At 43.7% G+C, this 18,402-nt stretch overlaps 1 protein-coding gene across 1 annotated transcript in view; it reads right to left on the reverse strand.

Moving 5' to 3' along the window:
* Nucleotides 1-3,366: 3,366 nt before the first annotated feature.
* gbe1b (glucan (1,4-alpha-), branching enzyme 1b) overlaps nt 3,367-18,402 on the reverse strand; it is a 106,955-nt gene continuing 91,919 nt past the window's right edge. Inside the window, exon 16 of the mRNA XM_031573017.2 lies at nt 3,367-6,328. Coding sequence (XP_031428877.1) covers nt 6,275-6,328 — 54 coding nt within the window. The 3' untranslated portion in view covers nt 3,367-6,274. The remainder of the gene's footprint in view (nt 6,329-18,402) is intronic.

Raw genomic sequence — 18,402 nt, forward strand, 5'->3', positions numbered from 1 at the left:
CAACCCACTGTGAAATGTACAATCACTTTCACTAGAGGGCAGTGTTACCTTTTGTTTTGTTTTATTTTATTGTACTCATAAACTTGAGTTTAGTGGTTTTCCTTCTTCTAAAAACAAATACCAAGAAAATCCAACCTCAAACGCATGGTTAAAGTCCCCATAGCACATAACTATATATCCTAGAAAGCAAAGTGCTCAACTTAACTTTGTAGGTTAGAGAGGAAAGACTTTAGCCTGACGATGTCATACTCATAATTCTAGTCAGAATATGAGTCTGATATCGCTCCATTGGGCTGTGATTATGGGGCGTGTTTCAACCGAACCAGGAGAAAAAATGCCTCTTCGCTCAATTGGTTACCTACAACCAATCAGAACAACGTAGTGTGTGACCAGGGGCAGCTGATACATTACACTTTTACCGGATCCCGTAGGAAGGAAGGCAAAAACATCTTTTCGATTGACAAATGCCTTAATCGCGTTTCTCTGTTCCTCTTTCAAAATGAATGCATTGTCAATGTCTAAATGGACTCGAATCTATACATATCAGCTCTCCAGCGGCAGCCATGTTTGTTGAAAACGAATTCAACTCGTGTGTTGGTGACGTGGTTGGTTACGTTACTGTTAATCATCTGTCCATCATCGTATAAAGCCCGCCTTAACAATTTGACTGGTACGGCCGATATCGAGCCGCAGATAATTTCTCCTCAATGGAGTAATGCCTGACCGAACTTCCCAACCAAAAAAATAGTGGGCGGGGCTAAGTTCGGTCTGGTATCCAGGCTAGAAAGACTTATCTTATCTTTAAAATAGGTTTGTGTTTTCAGCAACCATAACCATGCACCAGTATTTCCTTTAGATTAAAGATGCCAAATTCCCAAATCAATCCACTCTTGGGAAAACAGATCAGATTCTCTTGATGTAAAGACACCATTGCAAGGATCCCCCCTGAGCAGCCTCATATGTGAAAGAGTGCATCAGATGACTGGATTGGAAAACTGCACTCAAGATTGTTTGTTCAAAGGTAGCACACTTGACCGCTCAGATAATACTATATATCCATGATGCTGCAACTAAGGGATGAATAACTGTCACTCCAAATTAGGTTATGCATGAGGAAATGCAAAGGGCAATCATGATACATTTGACCTTTATGTTCCTTCATCAAGGGCGTCAGCAGTTCCAATTAAGTTGTTTTAAATCATGCCGTGGATTTATACCTGTGTTCATTCTTTAGCTGTCTTGAAGGACCTGCCAACATTCAGTGATGAAAAGGTTTAGATGAGAACTTACCTTGCATTGAGATGCCAGTTTTATGGCTTCTCTTATTCTTCCCACACTGAAACATTTCCGTAAAAGGAAGCCTTTGTATGCAGGTGTGCACAGTTTGTGCACAGTTGAAATCAAACGTGTCTGCCATGTATTACTCCAGCCAATCAACACGTTTCAGTAGTACTGAAAGGAGGGGTGTCATTTTACTGGCTGTTGAACTCCAATATCGACAAGCTTTCACCAACTTTTTGACGACCTTACCTGTAAGTGTTTAAGGGGAGAGACGGACTCTGAAGGACTCAGGCAGATTGATGACTCCACCAGGTCTGGGTTATATCAACAAGGTTAGGCCTATATCGCGACCCTGTAAAAGCTTTAGACCCAGGCAGATATTGGAGTTGACACAATTTTCCATGGCAACCTTAGGTGTGAATCAGAAGCGATCCAAGTCACATCAGCACTATGATTAAAATGCACCTCTGTGACTACCAACCTGCTGTTGAAAACCAACACGGCACAGACATGGACAGCAGCTAATTGACTGTACTGCATGTTACATGGAGGTGGTGCAGAGCTACTGCTATATAATGTAAGCTTTATCCTCTGGCTTTCAAACTTGTCTCACTAGTGAGGATATTAGTTTTACTCTGCAACACGCAGACAGCATGTTGTAACCATGTGGTGCCTGAGTTTAAAAGTAGATCACTGGAGCTGCTCATCGGCTGTGGTTCCTAACTCTGTGGGCCTGTTTTTTTGTGTAGGAAGGAGAGCAGCAGAAGCGGTTCAGTTTCAACCCATTTACATCACTCTCACATCAGGGCTACTAAACGAGGCAAACGGTGGAATCACGGCGCATACATCAATAGTTTCTTTATCCCAGGGGAAGCTCATGGATGGGGCTAAAAAAAATCCATTCAGCAGCCTTTGAATTAAATCTCTCGTTTTACCAATCCTACAGCCCTTTAGGTAGAGAAGGAACCCATAAATATATGCCTCCCCTAAAGACCTCAAAGCCACCTTTTTCTTCCACTGAAGTTGGAGGGAGGGGGGGGTCTCTCTTCTCTCTTCGGCCCACACTCCCACACAGATAACACACACAACTCAAGCGCAGACACACACACACACATACCTGGAGTGGAGACTTTGCAGAGGTCAGAGTCGAGGCTTCAATTAAGGATCTGATTTTGCCTTCCCCTGTGTGTGTGTGTGTGTGTGTGTGTGTGTGTGTGTGTGTGTGTGTGTGTGCTTTTTAATGAGGCAGCGAGCGGGCGAGCGAGCCCTGCGAGGGAGAATTGACCACGGAAGTCGTCGTAATCACATTGACTTTTCTTTCCCTCTCTTTTTTTTGTTCAACCAAGTTGGAAGTTCTCACACTTTTAATATGGAATGCCCTCATGAAAATGTCACCGGGTAGAGGCGTGTGATTTTTTTATTTATTAAACAACCCCCTCTTCAATCACCTGTCCCTGTGTCGCACACCACCCAACCCCCCCTCCTAAAAAACGCTCAAACCCATCCTTTGCTCCCATAGTGTATATGTATTTATGTAGAGTGGGTCCTTCACAGGCTTTTGGATGCTGTGGAAAAGGCACTGCAGCCTGCCATCGCCGCAGCTTTTTTTTGGTTGCGTTATGTGAAAGACAATGGAGTGCTCCTCATACTCGGGGTAAAACATCGGCAGGACTCTCCTGGAATACGAATCGTGTGATTTCTCGTCTCTCAGCCTCTGCGGAGAAAAATAGATCAAAACATGCCATATGGTTCACAGCTCAAAACCTGCCACGCTGGAGTGTGATGAAAGAAAAAAATGAGCGATGTAGCGAAATGGAAAAAGCCCAGTGCATTACTTTTTTTTTGGTCTGGGAGACAAGCAGGGGACTACAGTTCCATCACACAGATTTAAAGTCTGCTAATTGATGCACAATACAATGAGTGACAGGAATCTATTACCAGAGTTCTCTGTTGAGTTTGAGCTTTTACATTCTGTGAGAATGAATGGTTTCTCTTGCAGATGGCCTACCTCTGGTCTTACACAAGACAAGAGAGGTGTAATATATGAGTGCATTACAGGGAGGGTAAAATAAGTAGTCAAGACAATTTCATTTAGTTAAATTTATTTCTATCATTCATTAAATACGCATGTTTGTGTTTACATACAGCTTGTGGCTCTATAGCCAGAAACATCACCTGACAAGAATAAAAAACACAGTTATTTTGGTGAGACTCTGAGGCTTGACCTCTGGGATGTTGTGGTCACGATGCAAAGTTACAACAGATACTCATTACTGGGATAAAAACCACCAAACTACACCATGATACTTCAACCCCCCCTCCTCCCTCCCTCCCCCAGCGCAACACACAAAGACAAACACAAAAATAAACCACAGATTGGACGTGTGCAAGGTACAGCAGCTCGATCTGAAAAGCTGCTCACTCCTCTGCTTCTTCATCAACCCTCCGCATCACGAAAATGAGGATCTAGATGGCTAACAAGCTTAACAGTGATACAATAGCGAAAAGCCTATCAGGGCCTCTGCTTCCCCCCAAACCACAACAGAGGGAGAGGGGAGCTCACCTCCTCAGCGCACCAGAGAGAGAGAGAGAGAGAGAGAGAGAGAGAGAGAGAGAGGGAGGGAGCGGGAGAGGGGGGTGGGGGGTGGGGTGGTGGAGTCAGACACCTGGGGAAAGTCGCGCTCGGGCTTCTGGATAATGATTTTAATGTACTTATTTACGCAGTTAATCCAGCTTCTCCTGCGAGGCTCTCCGGATCAGCTGCTGGGGAGGGCAGGAGGGATGGAGGGCGAGAGGGAGGCTGGGATTATGTACGCAGAGACAGATTAATGCATAATGTGATGGGAGCGTGATGAAGGGCAGAAGGGTTTCGGTGTTACAGATGCTGGCACGAAACCGGTCGAGCTATCAGATCCTTTTAGCTTTGTGTTCATATCTCCATTAGGCGCGGCGCTACAGACGTACACATGATTGATCGTGAAGTTGTCTCGTCTTGACTAAAGTAATACACCTCGCCACTGCCTCTTGCAAGGTGTCTGCTCATATAAACATACTGTTTCAAAGCGACTTATGGATTTTGTTGTGCAACAGAGATGCGCAATATATATAATTAACGCATTTTAAACAGAGCAGTACATTTTATATCAACAAATTAGTCATCGCAGGCTGCCTGGAAATGGACATATAAAAACAAGAAAAAGGTAATTAGTTTAATCTGCCAGTTGAGGTATAAATCAATTAAATGATATTGTTTAAATTTTCAGCTTTCTTACTTTTTTATCCCAGCTGTTTTTCTCTTCTCTTTTTCTCAGAGGATTCCAGCACTGCTAACATGATCGTGTCAAGCCTATTTAGTCTAAGATTAAGGCAGATTGAATCAATTTTCTTCATAATTTATGCAATGTCCTTGACATTCTATGAATACAAACAACAATTACAATTCACACACATTTTCAAAGGGCATTGTTTACAATGAATTGCACATAAGAATGTAAAGTTGCAAAATCCCATTGAAATGCATTTTTAAAGGTCTTCAGAAAGAAAAAAATACACACATACAGTACCCTGGCACTGGATCAAATACTGACCTTAGTAAAAGCTGCATTGAAAGGCTGTACGTCAAAATACACACAGTGAACCATAGTAGTATAGTGGTACATAATGTCATCAGTAGCAAACACAGTCCAACTGAGGGAGGAAGATGTGCAAAAATAAACTGGGAATTACTAATGGATGGAGATTCTGTCAGGTGAGGTCCGTTCTTACTTAGTACAATGTGATTCATTTTTTACAGGACGGTTATTGATAACATAGGCAAGCACAATGTTATTGACTACATTTCCATGGTGTAATTAAGGTTTAATTAAGACACTAACAGATTCAGTCTAAAAGATGTGAAGACGTCAATGTGAGGCCTTGGTCTCATGAGGATGTACCCATGTAAGTGTAATTTTTGGTCTGTGTCTTCTCAAAGCCTTGGTCTGTGTCCTACTCAGTCTGGGGTCTAGGTCACGGCACACAGTCTTGGATGTGGCCTGTCTCCTCTCAGTAGAAAGAGGGGGCAGGCCACCTCGTTGACTCCCTGGTATGTGCTGTGCGTTTGTCGCTACAGAAATGTCATGACTGTGCCTCACGACTTCGCTATGTCTTCTTGGCGATACACAGGGGGCTGGCCTTTATAGCAAGCCATGAGAAATGACCTACTCCACCAGTGCGCAGACTCAGCAGTAGCTCTCGTTATACGGGCAGGGGAGAGGGTCGCCATCCAGGAAAAAAGAATGGATAGCAGAAAAACAAGAACAAAATATGGCCCATGGGAAATAACAGACCATCCCCTCCCTCCCCCCAGAGGAAGAGGGCCAGCCAGCCGTGTCTGCATGCATGTGCCATCACCCTCTGATCCATAAATACCTGCATGGCAGAGCATGGGAACACCTAGCCAGTAAAAGCAATTATTTGCTCAGGTTAGCTAACATGGTTGCAATATATGGGGGCGCTGTACCTGAAACCTTTTTTCCCCTTTTCCAATTGTTTAAGAAAACCTCTGTGCTCTACTTAGTTACTATAGCACTATTACGCTACTACCTACCAAGTCGTAACGATGTGAGTGTTTTATTTCCACTGAAACCCATAAAGTATGCCATCTCGACGTTCTCTTCATTACTAATCTGATGTGCATAAAGGGAACATTGAGAGGGAGAATGCACCCATCGGGACTCTCAGTTATCAAAATCAAAAGTGTCTGGGTCCGGTTCTGGTTCTTTATGGATCTGGTTCTTTATGGATCTGGTTCTTTATGGATTTGGTTGTGTGCCGCCCTGGGCTGTATAACATTAGACCATGGAAATGTAGCCTTGTGTGTTTTGGAATAGAGAGTAAGGGTATAAGAAAGCTCTTGTCATTTGTGATTCACCCTCCCGAGTTTCGAAGCGTGCTTAGCACCCATTTCATCCCTCCATCCAAAGCGATGATTGTGCTTCAGTAATCATTACAACTAATCAATATCCACCTTGCCCATAACAATAGCCGTTCTGCAGGGAAGGTAAACCTGAGAAAGAGAGAGAGAAAAAGATATTAATATTATGAAGAACGTAAATGCAGAAGATATATTTACTCAAACTTTACCTGGACAAGACGTACACATTACAAGATTTTGCAAGTTCACAATAATAGAGCAAGGAACACATCCAGGTGAAACTGAATTCAGGCATTGAGGGTGAAAACCCCTTTTAACGAGCCATGACAGAATCATAACATCCTTTAAAAGGATAAAAACACCAATTAGAATGTTCACGAGAGAGTAATGGCCACTTCTAAAACACCATGTCGACTCCGTGAGCTGTCCACTACAAACAAAAGGACTCTCAACTTCTGCCTCGCTAAGGAGCTTGGAGATGTTCCAGAGCATCTCTATTGTCTTTTCCTAGAGACACTGTTGCCTCTGTACTCTGAGATACAGTGCTAATGTGTGACCACCTCTCTGGACTGAACAATAAAACAGTACTGATCACAAGGCTCCTTCCAGGGAGCAGTCGTGCTTATACAAAAGGGTCCTCGCAAGCAACACCCACACAAGTCAACCCCAGTAAATCAATCAACGAAACATCAAGTCGCCCGTGGACCCCGTGTTTGATAGGAAAAAAAACAAAAAAAACACTGGCTAATTAATAAGGCCATTGGTTTTCTTCAGAGATAAGGAACTTGAAGTGGTTTCAGCGTGGGCATTCCCTACTTTCGCCTCTGGGGGGTGCTGTTGGCAAGGGGAATGGCATGTGTGTGTGCGTGTGCGTGTGCGTGTGTGTGTGTGCATGGGGCGAGTGAGTGCGGGGTGTGCCTGCGGCAGGTGACTCAGACTGGAGGCTGGCAGAGGATTCTGGGGCCCGCCGTGGGGAGCTGACGAGATCAGGCCACTGCTGGGAGCGACTGCTTGACACGTCTCAGGCACACACAGCGCCCCCCTGCTGACGCGCTCAGGGTTTGGGCTAGTTTTCTGTCCTGCGCGAGCGAGTAGTGTGTGTGTGTGTGTGTGTGTGTGTATGTGTGCCACTGAAGGGTGAGGGAGAGAAGGGAGGGAGCAAGGGACAGGTAAGGCCCCGGAAAATGAAGCCATTATTGCAGCCACACTCTGCTGCGGCACAGGTGTCTACACACACACACACACACACACACACACACACACAAACAGGTTGTCTTTTTTTCCCCTTGTTTTTTGCAACTTTCCTTTTGGTTGGAATTTTTTTAAAATGTTTTTAAATCAGCCTGAAGACTCTTTGTTATTTGGCGATAAAACATTCAAAAGCACGCACTTCAGCCACGCAAAAAACATAAAACAAAAAACACAAGCAACAGAAGTCTGCCAGCCTACAGCACATGTATACATGGAAACATGTACAAAAACACACATACAGAGCGCTGGGATTGTGGGATTTGGCCAATTTGGCATCAAGTCAGTATCACAGGTATCCCTGGAACAGGAATGCGTGTGTGTGTGTGTGTGTGTGTGTGTGTGTGTGTGTGTGTGTGTGTGCGTGTGTGTGCATGTGTATGTGTGCATGTGTGTTGGAGTGGGTGGTTGGTTGTTCATTCGTTCAGTGGTGAATCCCCTTGCAGCCAAAATCCCCCTACGTTAAGCCTTTGATACAAACTAATATATTTTTCATTTGATCTTTTGGCATCCTTGTTTAGTCTTCCCGGCGTGGGGCCCTGGCTCCCGACAGTGCTGAGACAATAGGCGAGGCAACACGAGGCAGTACACCAAAGACAGGCGGATGGCTGGCTGGCTGGCTCGGGGAGCGCAGCCATTCAAACACCTTCACGCCACAGCAGCGGCTCACAGTGTAGCGCCTCAACCCACCACCCCCCGCCCGCCCGCCCATCCCCCCCACCGGAGCTTAATGCGCGATGCGGCCCGTACTTTTTGCGACAACAGACGGCATTTCATTTTCACTTCGGCTTGGGGTGTGCATGTGATCGTGTGCTTGCATGTGAGTGTGTGCTTGCGTGTGAGTGTGTGCTTGCGTGTGAGTGTGTGCTTGCATGTGAGTGTGGATGGTTATGTATGTCTGTGTGTGCAAGTGTGTGTTTGTGAGGATGAGCATATGAGTGCGCAAGGGTTATGTGTTGGTGCGCAAGTCCGCATGTACACAAGTTTGAGTGAGTGTGTGTACGTGCGTATGTGTATATAAGTGTGGATGTGTGCATCAGAATATGTATGCGCACGTGCGTGTATGTGTGCGTGTATGTGTGTGTGTGTGTGTGTGTGTGTGTGCGTAGGAGTATTAGAGGGCAGATTAGAGTTGTAGCTGCTGCCACACAACAGCCTGTCCTCTCACTTTCTTCTCGAAAGCTATTCAGTGTTCAAACACACGAAACCCTGTACACAAGGCCTGCATAAGTACCTCAAGAGCATCCATGGGGGAAGGGGGAAAAAATGCGAAGAGAAAAAGAAGAAAAAGAAAAACACACAAACAAATCAGTTCATCAGGGTAGTTGCGGAGACCATGATCTGAAACACCCAGCCCTCTTTTGAAGGAGACGCTGAGAGCAGAGAGGAGAGGAGGGGCGGGGAGGGGTTGGGGGGGTTCAATAAAAAGTACTGCACTACCCAAACTTTAAAAACCACAAACACTGCAATGCTGAGAGGCAGTAAACAACTCCCTCATCCACTGAAGCCCCCCCCCCCATCCCCCCGCACCCCGCCTTAACACCCCCCCAATCAAACCAGCACGGAACACCCGCTAGACAGAGTATGTACATATGTGGTTGTGCGTGTGTGTTAGTGTGTGTGTGTGTGTGTGCAGGCGCATGTTCTTTTGTGCATGTGTTTAAGTGTTTCTAGAAACATGTTGATGTTTGTGTTTATGCTACAGGTGTAAAGGTGCACGTGCAACTGTGTCTGCACAATGACAATAAAGTTGAATTTACTCTAATCTAATCATTGTGTCCTTGCATGAATGACTGTGTGTGAGTGAAGGATAGTGTAGGATTGTGTGTATGTGTATGTGTATGTATGTGAACATGCGTGTATAACCACCTCCTCATTTATGTATGTGTAGTGTTTTTATTAGGGCCTTCAAAATGAACATAACACATAAAATAACGCAGCTGCCGGGGCTTTGTTAGGGTGTCTGTTAGTGAATATGTAATATGTAAAATATCGTGGAGCATCCAACGTTCACCTGACACAGAGCTTAGCTGAATTCACAAGCTTGCACATTTATTGAGCACTTCAACTTGCAACTAACCCAACGGCTGCACACCACGTTCTAACTCTAATGACCCTACTCTAGTCACTAGCTTTCTCCAAAGTATCTCTTGCCCCCAAAAGTCCATCTCACTTCATCTGTACTTCTCCGCATCATCTCATACCCCGTTTCACAATAAAAGTCCCTTCACACTTTAGGTGCTAGACATACAGTATAACAACTATGCCTTTCAAGCTGACGGGTAATTTCGATGACCTTGATGATAGTTCACAGGAGAGGAATCTGTGTTCAAAGTTATAAAGATGCTATTAAACAACAGTATTTAAACATACTCCATTTGTGTTGATTCTACATTAATTCTGTGACTTCACATTTAAATATCCATTATTTCAAGTTTCAGTCCAGAAGACTGAAGAAAAAAGAATTAAGAAGAAAAAAAGCGATTAATCACGATTAGTCATAGCAAATTGCGCAATTAATTAGTTAACTTTTTTAAATTGATTGACAGCACTAGTTGTTATGCATGTACGTGCATTTGTGTGCGTGTTTGTAGTACTTGTTGATGCCTGTATGCCACAGGTTTAAATGTGTTCATGTATTAATGACTGTGGGAATGAAGGAGACCGTATAAGTGTATGTGTGTGTATATGAGTATGTATAAGTATGTGTGTGTGTGTGTGTATGTGTGTATATGAGTATGTATAAGTGTGTGTATCTGTGTGTGTGTATGAGTACTGTATGTATAAGTGTGTGTGTTTGTGTGTGTGTGCATTTTTGGCAACTGTGCGGCGCTGGGGGAGCGAAGCTGCTGTCGCAGCGGCACAGCCTCAGACACTGGTGACTAATTAAACAGACACAGTGGGGAGAGATGGAGAGACGATACACACACAGAGACATGGAGAGAGAGAGAGGGCAGCGGCAGAAAGAGACAGACATATGACATGGAGAGGAAGAGCAGAAACTGTAGAGAAGGAGAGATGATAGATAGATAGATAGACAAGACAGATAGGGAAACGGACCCGAAAGATAAAGAATGGGGATAGGAATGATGGATATTTGTGGGATGATTCACCGCACCTGTTGGGATGTAGGGCAAAAGTGTGCGGTGTCTCTGGGGTTCAGGCTATCAGAAACTGAGAGCAGGTGACTGGTTCTCAAACAAAGCCCATGGTTGCCATGTTTACTCAGAAGACGCACCCGCGAAAGTCATTTAACTTGCTCTGTCAGGTTCACACGATTTAATCAGGTGTAATTTGCAATCCTCCAAAGTCATGTCAGGTCGTGGAGAGTTTTTTCGCATGGAAACGGCCATGAAAAACAGTTGGACCCCCAGTGGTTATGCTGCCCACAATTTGCCCCCGTTCCTGTGCAGGCATCTCGCAGCCACATTACCCGTTAGCCTTGCTTTTACTGAGACAATTATGTCCTTGGTGGAGCTTACTTTGCCAAGTGTGCTCTAAACATGAAAGCGCCGATGAACAACAAGAGGAGAGGGCAAATCTGAGGATGCTCCTCGGCACGGGGTCTCCTGGCGTTCCGGCTCTCGCTCTCGGCTCAGCTTGCTGCTCTGCCGTCAGATACACCCCAACCCCCTTTGAAAAAGCAAAGAGGAGCTGCGAGGCACAAGAGCCTGCAGAATAAGCAGCATAAAACAAATACTCCCAAGAAAGTTCGCCTTGCCTCGTCTTTTCGTTTTCGCTTCTTCTTCTTCTTTGCCGCTCGTTCTCTTCTCAGAAACTCCTGGGCACATTTCTCAAGTCGAGGCTTGTAGGAACACGCATTTTCATTTTTAACTCTCCATCTCATACCGAGCACCCCCCTACCCCCACCCCACCCTTTTATTCCTCTTGAGAAGTGGAAACCTAAGCTCCAAACACTTCGGCATATCAATCAATCTGACGGATTCTCAGCCCTAACCAAGAAGCTTTTCTGCAGGGGTGAGATGTGCAGACTCCAGACTCCGATATTCATGAGCCAGAGAGAGGTATTCATCTTCAGCCTCTGGCTGTTTGACACAGCACGCTCTCCCAGCAGCCCCCTTTTCCCTTGACCTTCCAGCGCTACCCTCCTCATTGGCCGCCCGTATGGACAGACCATCCTTCCGAACACAGTTCCGTCTCTCAGAGCCGCTTGGCCGCCTAACGCACATGCAGCAGCTCATAATGTTCCATTTGATCAACTGTCGAAAGAAAGCCGCCGTGAAAATACTGTAAGTTCAAAGTGCAAAGGCCATCTGCTGCCATGAATGTATACACAATACTGTGAAAAAGTTTTAGACACTTTAGTTGTTTTTGAGAAAAATATTTGTCATTTTTATCCGTATTAGTGTGTCAATAGAAAATATAAGTATTCCAGTGATCCAGACTGAAAAATGGAAGGCCATCAGCTCAGAACTGGCAGAAACCAGCGTAACGTGGGATTACGTGAAGAGAAAGAAAGAATCAAGACACAGAAAAACTGTGTAAAGTTTTCCAAAATGCTTAAAACAACCTACCTGCCAACTACATTAAAAACTGTATTTTTAGGCACCAATTACATTTACGGCACTGGAATTATAGTTAGTGCATTATTACTACAGAATTAGATTCTGTACCAATAGTTATCCGGAGTGGTTTTTACATGTGTATCTACATTTGCCAGGTTTATTCCTATTCCGTAGCGTTCAGGAACATAGTGTTTGTCAGTGAAGAGGGCCAAAAGATCAGTTGCCACCCCGCTGTGTGAGTCCTAGTGCAGCGTGGGGGCAATGGGGCACTGCTTGGCACAGGCACCTCGAGTCGCTAGCACTCCCTCTGGGGCACACACCTCACAGGGCCTAATGGCCACCTGGCAGCGCTCCTCCATGACGTGGCATAGTTAGGGAGGGCTGTATGTTTAGTCAGTAGCTTTGTGACAACATGAAGGGATAAGGTATTGTTAAAAGTAAAACTTGAGTATATCCAAAGTGGCGTGACAAACCCGGGTCGACTGTTTGTTAGGCAACAATGCTATTCACTATACCCACTCAGGCATGACTCGTAAGGGAGCGTGGACTATTAATGAACTATCGACACGGATCCGTAGCAATAGTGCCAATCTGTCACTTTGTTGTTTTGAAGAGGTTAATCCCCTTGAAAGACTCAAGGGTCTGGGAAGAGGTAGTCTAATTTGTCCGAATTCAATTAAAGAATCTGTCAACAGTAAACGTATGTCATCCTTGATGTAAATACACAATAGTTACATTTCTTGTTATTTCTATTCACACACTAAAGTCCAATTAGACAAAGGCAGAAGAAGAAATGCCATTACCAGTGCATGTTCCACATAAGATCTATTTTTTTGCAGTGCCATAGTTATCTGAGACAAACTTAATGTGCTGTTGCAGTAAAATCTTAATAGCATTCGTTCACATCACCACACCATACATAAGCTATGCTATTGGGGAAAGGAGTGAAAGCGGTCTACTAAGAAAGCCCGGGTATCCATACAAAAACTTTCCATAGAAAATAGAGCTGACCTCGCCCCCCCCAAGTCGTACTGTGGCAAGTGCCAGAATGTCTGAAACATTTAACATGTGACAAGCTACAATTGTCGAGGTGTCAAGGAATTTAATTTATTTTAAATAACAGAAAAAGCACTATGGCTTATTCCTTGTAAAAGCCCTCCTGGCCATTACTGTCTAGAATGATATTGCCATCTTCTTTCAAGTAATCTCATCTGACGCATTCACTTTCAATGGACTGCTGGACAATGCTATTGGTCGGCTTTAAGGAAACCCTTTTACTTATTAACTTTAGTCTGGCTCTGCCCACTTAGCGCCTCTGACCCCACACCTTTACCGCTCGCTCTGCAGCATGTCCAATTTTGTGCAACAGGTGCTGCCGTTGCCGCTGTTAAACTAGGGCCCAGCATGTGGTGATTTTTGAAAGCATACTCACATTACAGCATTTTTCACAAGTGCCTAAAACATTTGCACGGTACTGTTTGTTTAAGTACAAACAATGAAGGGCAACCAGCCATTCAACAAGCCATGGATCAAATCATGTGCATGTCATCAAAGCCCTGTCTGTGCTGTGCTGCGCACCTGCCGTGGCTTTAAATCAGCTTGCACACTGCCCCGACAAACGCCAACATTCTCCAACAAACGCCAACAAACACCAACAGTCGGGTCAGTGTGCGCCGGCAGTTGGTGTTAGTTGGAGAATGTTGGCGTTTGTCGGGTACTGTCGGAAGAGTTCAACATGTTCAGTCGGATCGGGTAAAGTTGGAGAATGTCTGACCAATGTAGAGCCATTTCCAACGAATTCCAACATTCTGAAGTTATGATGGTTATCAGCCAGTTTGTTAAAAAAACGCTTCCCCAAACGAACGGTTTTCGAGACATATATCGGCCAGACTATCGGCCACTCCCACTTCGTTCCACTTACCACGTTGGTTCTCGAAATATTAATATGCACGCCATCTGCTTTTACATACTGTCATATGAAAAAGTTTTGGCACCCCTCTGAGGCTGCATGATAATTTACTCTGTCTTCACCAAAAAAAGATCACAGTGGTATATTATTCATTTTCTAGTTAACACTGAGGACTGGGGTGTTTTCCAGACAAAGATATTTAGTGTAGCAATGTTTAGTTGTGTGAAATTAAATCAAATGTGAAAAATAGGCTGTGCAACTATTTAGGCACCCTAATCATTTTGCTGATTTGAATACCTGTATCTACTCAATACTGAATAATTGCAACACATAATTAGTCTGATTAGCTTGTTAAGCCTTCAATTCCATAGAAAGGTGCATCCAATCATTAGAAAAAGTATTTAAGGTAGCCAATTGCAAGTTGTGCTTCTCTTTGAATCTCCTCTGAAGAGTGGCATCATGGGGGCCTCAAAACAACTGTCAAATGATCTGAAAACAAAGATTGTTTAGCTTTGTGTTTTAGGGCAGGTGTTCCCAACCTTTTCGACTCCGAGGCCCAACTTTTTCGTATTTGTAACAGGTCGGGGCCCAACAGACACCCCGCTTATTTTAGCTAATCTATATTCCATTAGGCTAATTTAATCTATAATCCATTCATTCTAATTAATAAGCGATTGTTATGTGTCACAAAAAGCAACATCAGCACTTGCTACAAAAAAACCGAAACATACACCTAGAATCTAGGTCAACCCTAAGGGACAATTAAGAACATCAGAAACCCATTGGTGGACTTTAAAAAAAAAAAAAAAAAAAATAGATACACACCCGCTCTGCCCCTGTCCTGCTTAGTTGGGCCTGGGGGCTGAGCGGGTGAGAGAGACAATGCCAGACACGGCAGGGAGACTGTCCTGCCAGACCCGGTGGCGCACCTCTTAGTTCTCTCAATCCTGTGATGCTTTCCATGGACCACTTGGTAGATAGGTAAACAGATGCTAGTGTAAGACAAAATTACATAAACCAAACAAATCTAAACACATGTAATACCCCCCTAATCAACTAAACTGGACTAAAATCTAAATAATATATTAAATAATATTCCCTTACACCTAGCCAGGCAGCCCCTCTCCCTCTCTCTCTCGCTCTCTCTCTCCCTCCCTCTCCTCTCATATCACATCGCTAATGCTTATAATAATACTGATAAAATGGCCATATTGCCTACTGTAAATCTACTACCCAAAGGTATCTCCTTATCTGGTTCTGAAATAAATGTCTACTAACAAAAATGTTCTCTCTCCCTTGTAGCATGTTCCAATTGCTGATGGAAGTGGAAACATTGCTCCTCACCCCCACTACTCCTCAACTACGCATATGGACAGCCAAACTCTACCCACTCACTCTGTTCTTTTTCTTTTTCTCCTAATCCAGACTATCTTCGCTATGGGACGCTGCTGTAATCTCTCCACCCGGTCTACCCGTAGAAACCCTCTGCCAATTGCACCCACCGCCACCGCACTGCCGTACACTTACTCTACCTCATACCCTATGCTAGCATTTATATACAATATATAATATTGCCACCATCAACATGTTTCTCTGTTCCTACTCCCCTTACCCCTGTAACAGTAAACCTTTGAGCACAGTGTATACCCACTAAACTGGTCTTGTTTGTATCATGTATTTACCACCGGATGTCTGTATATATATTATGTACACCTACCAAATGCAGGATATGTACAACACCTGTTGTTTCCCATCCCCTTCTGCCACACAACCCTCCCCCCATCCCCCCTTCCTATCTCCACCCAGCCGACCTCAAGCAGATGGGTCCCCCCTTATGTGCCGTGGTTCTGCTTAAGGTTCCTTCCTGACTAACAGGGAGTTTTTTCTTGCCCGTGTTGCCAATGTGCTTGCACTAAGGGGGTTCAGGCTCTGGGCTCTGTAAAGCGCCTAGAGACAATTGTATTGTTATGGCGCTATATAAATAAAATTGAATTGAAAATTGAATTGCTACAGGTGGAAGCCTAGAAATTAGGGGTGTAAAGATTAACCGATACGTATCGATATCCGTTTTTAGTGTGTAAGATACGACTACATCGATGCGTGAAGTCCCGTATCGGTATTAAAATGACATGAACCGGTCTTTGCCCGATTTAAAAGTTATGAATCGGTTCACAAGCGTTTGTCTCTCCGTTTTTTTGCTACGCGAAACACAAAACACTCACTGACCTGTTGCATTTGATCTCAGTCAGAACAATGACAGCCTGTCATTGGCCAAAGCCCGCATAGCATAAACCAATCAGGCTGTATTCTCACAAATACGCCAAGACCAGAGAATGACAGATTACAACTAGCTACGCTAGTCATTTCAATCATAGACATACTATATGTATACTATGTCTATGATTTCAATGGCCAATGCTATGCTAGTTACCCTATCCATTTCAATGGCCTATGCTATGCTAGCTACTTTAGCCAAGGAAGATAAATCGTTGTTGATTGCGTGTTTCTACAGACATCCTCGGATTTAAATAATTATAATAATAATAATAAATAGGAGAATATTTGTATCATTAACAATTATGTTTAACATTTATAGTCATGATTCCGAAACCGAGCCATCATGATGTCCTAACATAAATAAAAGCACTTTATTGTAACGTGCCGGCATAGTCGCCCCATAATGCCGTGCGGCGGGCGCATACTTTTCTCTATGTGATGCACTAGCGCTCAACGATGTTCCCTAACAATGTTCCTTACTGTTCTAATTGCATGTTGTTGTTCTGTGTTGGGACGGAGTTTATACAGGTGTGTGTGACGGTAGCACAGTCTGTTCGTGATAACTTGTACCAGGGCATAAAGCCCGTGCCATTTCGACATTGTGTTGTTTTTAGTGTTTAATAAAAAGCCATAACAAATATTCCGCACTTCCGTGATTTGTTACAATATGAACACTGCAAATGGCAGTGAATAAATAAATAAGCACAATATGAACACTGCAAATGGCAGTGAATAAATAATTAAGCACTAAACTCAATTGCGTGGATATAGACATAGTGGAATAGAATGGACACATCTACATTCTGCAACAGTAGGCTACCTCCACCTCTTCCCTGGTGAAATTAGGTCTGGGTTTACTGGTGCTTGCTTTGAAATGATTTTGATCAGTCTTTGAGTGTCTTTTGCCTGTGGAGTGTGCACATGTTGCAATAGCATGCTCTTATAAGGAGCTGGCGGGGCGTTTCTGTATGCAAGTTCAGGTGCATGAGAAAGCGCTTTCAATTAGGACACATTTCCAGGCGTTCATAAATCCAGCGGAGATCTTTTCTGAGGTTGGTAAGAAGATATTTACTAAGACACTTAAGAAAATGTTCGAGAATGAGGTCCATTGTTTCCTCACAACTCAGTGTTTTCAATTATTGAACTGCATCGCATCGCATCGCATCGAATCGTATCGAATCGTACTGAATCGTTTTTATCAACATGCATCTTTTCTTGTATCGTATCGTGCCCATGTATCGAGATACGAATCGGATCGTCTTTGTCATGAGAGATTTACACCCCTACTAGAAATGAATAAAAGAAAATCTAACTCTAGATATTGCATCCAAATTGTATTGTGCACCAGAAAACAACATAAAACCACACAGAGAACTTAATTGCAGTAGGCCTAGGCCTATTTGTGCACAGCAAACAAGCAAGGAAATAAAACCAGAATAGACCCAAAATATAGCATGCACTCAAAACAAGTGATGAAACATGCAAACAAGAAAACTCAGTTAGGCCTAATTAAAATAGGTGATGCTTCAGACATGCAAATAGTAGGTTCAAATAGGTCAATATAATGATTCAAATAATTGAAATAATGATTTAAATCTGTGGCTGCAATCTATTATCAACATAAATAGCGCCGAGCATTCCTGGGCAGTAGTTCGAGTTGGTAGTTCTCCACAGAAAAGCATGTCCTCTTGTAGAATACCACTCCAATCAATGATAACGCACAAAAAACAGCACTAATGCAGCTTTACTGACGTCCGTCGACTCGTCTTGTTTTAAAAGGAACGGGCTGCCTTTCATCCTTTCCAGGACCTGGTTCTGTACGTGAGTGCTGGATGTTGCGTCTCCAAATGTCGATTCAGATTTGAAGGTTTGAGCGCCTCATTAGACAGCTTTAAAACGCACTCAACACACTGCGCCCTGGGCTCAACCTCCATTCAGAAAACTAAATCTGATTTAATCAGGGTTGTATTTACGCTGAATTTTATTAGTTTTCGGTAGTATGACATTACCAGTGCTGTCATTCTTCCGCTTAAGAAACCGCTAATATCGCCACAGACTTTGTTTTTCTTCTAAAGACTAAATCTTATAAATTAACGAGTAATCACTTCAGACAGCGTGTATTTTAGACACTGTTGTTTAATGGTATTTTTTTTGTGCTCTCTCGCCGTCATACAAGGAATGTATGCGAGACACAATGGTGCACTTCGACGGTAAATCGTAAGAATTGTCCCCTGAAGCAATTCGGA

The sequence above is a fragment of the Clupea harengus genome, chromosome 9 (genome assembly GCF_900700415.2).
Source record: "Clupea harengus chromosome 9, Ch_v2.0.2, whole genome shotgun sequence".
NCBI classification, from domain to species: domain Eukaryota; kingdom Metazoa; phylum Chordata; class Actinopteri; order Clupeiformes; family Clupeidae; genus Clupea; species Clupea harengus.